Source organism: Glycine max, chromosome 1 (assembly GCF_000004515.6).
Source record: "Glycine max cultivar Williams 82 chromosome 1, Glycine_max_v4.0, whole genome shotgun sequence".
Classification (NCBI taxonomy): Eukaryota; Viridiplantae; Streptophyta; class Magnoliopsida; order Fabales; family Fabaceae; genus Glycine; species Glycine max.
In genome coordinates, this window is record NC_016088.4 from 21774042 (window position 1) to 21778711 (window position 4670).

At 35.1% G+C, this 4670-nt stretch overlaps 1 protein-coding gene across 1 annotated transcript; it reads left to right on the top strand.

Annotated features, from left to right (window-relative positions):
- Window positions 1-2313: 2313 nt before the first annotated feature.
- LOC100799313 (zinc finger protein ZAT9) lies at window positions 2314-4074 on the top strand. Its single transcript, XM_003517923.5, has one exon. The coding sequence runs from the start codon at window positions 2640-2642 to the stop codon at window positions 3807-3809; it is 1170 nt and encodes a 389-aa protein (XP_003517971.1). The 5' UTR covers window positions 2314-2639; the 3' UTR covers window positions 3810-4074.
- The last annotated feature ends 596 nt before the right edge of the window (window positions 4075-4670 follow it).

The window sequence follows — 4670 nt, forward strand, 5'->3', positions numbered from 1 at the left end:
TTCTAACGTCTAGTAAATAAAAAACCCGTCTAGTCAAACAATGACATTGACTTCTACTTTATTCTTATCAATAGTTTACAATGCAAGATGATAATAGCAAATCCGTTCTCATTTGACACCTTTAATACTTGAGGTCTTTCATGGGTTTTAAGAATATATGAAATATGAATTTTCACACTTTAATTTAGTCATTTTAGTACATGTTTCAGTATCCATCAACGATTGATAGCGTATTATAATTTGCATGTAAATACGTAAATTAGTAAGGTTGAACTTATATATAGGTTCAAATTACTTGAGGAAGAAAATATAATATTGTTTTCGAAAAAAAAAGAAACTATAATATTTTAGATAACCAAACAATTATTTAAAGCCTAGAATTTATGGTATGAAGACAGTCGATGCAAGTAACAAAATGACTTTTCTTGTTTATTTTTTTCAGGAAAAAAGGGACCAAAGACCAAAAGAACCCCCCAAAAAAAACTAGAAACTAGAAACTACAATTACATCAGAAAGAAGCATATGAGAGATGAGACTAGGAGGTTCATCTGTAATCACTAGGGACGCATTAATATTGATTTGCTAATCAAACAAAAATCAATAGAAGAATAACACAAAAATTAACAAAATATATAGAAAGAAAAATTAATTTTTTCATGCTCATTTTATGAACGGGGATAGAGAGAGAAAAATAGAGTGAAATACAAAATAGAAGAGAGAGAAAATGAGACATGTAATAGGTAATATGAAAAAAGAAAAAAAAAGTGAGTATTAAATGAATGTAAGAAAACCAGAATTAAAAAAAAAAAAAAAGATATGAACAAATCATAAAAATATAAATGGACTTAATACACATGGCATATGGCTTGTCCACACCCTCATCGTGTCAAGGTGCATTTTGTTTTCAACATATGAAATTCAATGAAAAGGAAAAAGGAAAGAGAGGGCTCTCTCTACAAAATAGTAGAAAATAAACGAAAGCTTGATTATGTGTGTATGCATGGGGTCACTACCAATCAGAGTGAGTAGTAGTGGGACTTGGTCTACGGACCCCTAACAAAATGGCATTTACTTCTCGTAGAATTTGAATACCTCCATTCTCAAAGGGATCGATTGAGGACAGTTAGTTTCTTACCCATTTCTCACCTTTAATTCCCATCACACATTTTATTCAACCAAAGATCCAAAATTGAAGGGAAAGGGAAACCCATTATCAACCTCAGCACCACAAACCCCATTATTAAAAAATAAAAATTAAAAAAAAAATAAATGGTTAAGAGAGTAAAAATAAAGAGTTAGCACAATTTAAAATTTAATTTCACAAATTTCCTTCAATCTGATTAGTTGGAATACTTTATGGTACTAATTAAAAGACTTCCCGGCTTGCTAAAGCTACTAGCATTGCTTCGATTGGCTAGAGATCACCGGCACAAAAGTAACAGAATTAGAACTCCCTGGTTATTTTTTGGATTCAACTTACCTAATTTTCTTTCGTGAAAAATACAAAGAGCTCCCTATTGTTAATAATAAAAATAAAGATTAACTTTTTAATTTAAATAAACTAATAAAGGTGAATCTCCGAAAAACAGTAGCATAAATCAGTAGTTGCAAAAATCATTCGCTATTAAAAGGACATGTGGGTGATGTGAGTTACGTGTAACTTTTCCTTTCGACAGTTGTAGTTTATGTCTCAGTTGAATGTCACAGCTCAGTGACGTTCAAAATGAACGAGGTCATTTTATCTGTCATGGATGAAGGTCCTCTTCGCGATTTTATTCTGCTTCGTTATTGCAACAAGGATCCCCATGATTTTCCTTTAAAATCGGTGTTAATTTTCAAAATTACCCTTTCATATTAAAAAAAAAAGAATAAATAATTCATCGACTGTGATGAGTACGACACGATCATAATTTATTATATATGAAAATTTATTCATTTTTATAAAATTGTCTTGAAATCATACAAATAGGTTCTAAGTACATATTTTAAAAAGTTTACATTAACAATGTAGCTTTATAATCACTACTATAAATGAGACTCTAAAGATATTTTTTTTTTAATGCCGACCATTATGAAACTAAAAAAATTATAAGTTTTTTCAAATTAGAAAACAGAGAAAATTGATCATATGATAGAAAATCGGATAATGTCATTTTTATTAAAGATGTCTTCCTTCAATTTTGGTAAGTTTCTTGATGTGGAGGAAAAGGGTACCTTGGGCAATGAAAAAAGGGAGTTTGCAAATGAATTAAAGAAAAAAGGAGGATTGAGTGGGGAATAAATACAGAAACGGGCAAGTCTGGCATGTTACATGTTCTTTCTTTCTCTCACTTGATGCATGCACATCTTCAATTAAAACTCAATAAATTCAATTTTCAATTCTTTTTACGGTTTCCGTAAAACAAGAAGTAATTAAGAAAACCCCATTTTTAATTTTTCTATTCCCTTTTGACTTTTTATTTCTTCCATATTTTTTTATATCTATCGGTGGAGGAATGCTTGTCACCTACTCCCTCTCATAGATCGCACTCTGATCCGTTCCTCTCACAAAGCACCACAACAAGAACAAGAACAAAAACGCAATTCACCAAAATGCCAACACTCTCTTGAACTCCTTCCATTTGTTTCGTTGATTCGCGATGGATAGACACAAGTGCAAGCTTTGCTTCAGAAGCTTCGCCAATGGAAGAGCATTGGGGGGTCACATGAGGTCTCACATGATGAACCTTCCTATCTCAAAGCCCGAAGAATTAGCCTCATCGCGAACGATCCAACTCAGCTTCGAAGCTGAGTCAGCTTCATCATCGTCATCGTCTTCTTCAGACGAAGAGGATGAGGATGATGAAAAGACTCTATGTTATGATCTCAGAGAGAATCCCAAGCGAAGCATTCGCCTCGTGGATCCTGAATTTTCGTTCGCAACAGCAGCAGACACTGGCTCCGTGATCCTCCACGACAGAGAGAGCGAGTCCGAGTCATCAAAAAACAACCCAACTCGTAGAATATCCAAAAGGCCTTGGAATAATAATGACAATTATTATAATAATGATACCACCAACAGCAGCGTAAGAAAGAAAGGTCTCGGATTCGAACATGAATCCACAAAGAAGTGCAAGACAGAATCGTGGGTGGACCACGACCCTGCGAGCTCTGTCTCCGATGCCACCACCGAGGAAGACGTGGCATTTTGTCTCATGATGCTGTCGAGGGACAAATGGAAGCGACAGAGGGATCAAGATCAACCCTGCCGATTTGCGGAAAGGGAAAATCAATACGAGGTGGAGGATCAAGAAGAAGAAGATGATGAAGAAGACGAGGAAGACGAAGACGACGAAGAAGCCTTCGAGGAGAGCGAGGAGTCTCAAGAAACATCGAAACAGTGCAAGAACCGTGTACGAGGACGGTACAAATGCGACACCTGCAACAAGGTGTTCCGATCCTACCAAGCATTGGGGGGTCACCGAGCCAGTCACAAGAAGATCAAAGTGAACGGTGGTGGTAGAGAACAAGAACTTGAACACAACAAGAAGAAGAGTGGAACATGTGTTGTTGTGGAAAAGAAAACTCACGAGTGCCCCGTTTGTTTCAGAGTCTTTGCTTCGGGTCAAGCGCTTGGGGGACACAAGAGAACCCATGTTACTGGCTCAGCAGCAACTGCAGCTGCAATCGCAACAACACTTCCGTCAAGTTCCGCAAAGTTTGGAAACAGTTTCATAGATCTCAACCTCCCTGCTCCTATTGACGAAGACGATGCTAGCCAAATCGAGAACTCTGCTGTTTCCGATGCAGAATTCGTCAAAATCCATTAGGTGATGAAGACAGGTTGAAAAAATTGAAAAATTTTGGTGCCCAAATATATTTTTTATGATGATTTTCATATATGGTTTCTGCAAATCAGCTAATATGGTTACTCTATAGTCTATATTATTATTTATGTAATGTTATAAAAAAATTATAATTATATTAATCTTCCTAGCTCTAACTGTAATTCAGTTATTCTGATCTGTGCTGTATTTCTGTAAGAAATGACATAAGGAATCAATTAATGGAGAAAAACAAAAAAGTTTTTGCTTATAATTTATTCTGTTAATTTAGATTACACAGGTTTTCACAGTTTCTTTTTCTCTTTACTATGGAGTAGTGAAGAAGAAATGGCAAGCATGCGTGTTTTAGTGGACTCTGTTTCAGCTTCCAAGCAAATACTAAGTAACTGTTTTCGGCTGTTCATTGGTCATGAACATTAAACAAGTTATTCTCACAGGAAGTTGATCAACCTGCAAATATATTTTTTTATTAATATAAAAGTAACTTCCACTTCTGGCTTCAAGGAGCATAGTACTATTCCATGAAAAGAAATGTGTTTCCTTCATGGTTCTTTAAATTCTTTTATTATCTTTATTTTTTTCCTCTTGGGGGCATTTAAGAGGTTCCGTATCTTTTCCCCCCTTTTCAAGTTTTCTCCTTTTACTTTTTTCGGCTGAAAGGGAATTCTGTCTCGTCATTCTTTTTCCTGTGTTCCAGTTTACTTAGTTTCCAACTTGTCAACACATCTTCATAACTAGTGGAGGTTGCAAGGTGAATCAGAAAATTAATGGCTTCAATTTAATCTGACTGTCCTTAATGGAGATCAGAAAATTAATGGCTTCAATTTAATCTGACTGTCCTTAATG

Bases quoted from the DNA above. Each gene is read 5' to 3' on its own strand.
- LOC100799313 (XM_003517923.5), top strand. From the start codon at position 2,640: ATGGATAGACACAAGTGCAAGCTTTGCTTCAGAAGCTTCGCCAATGGA.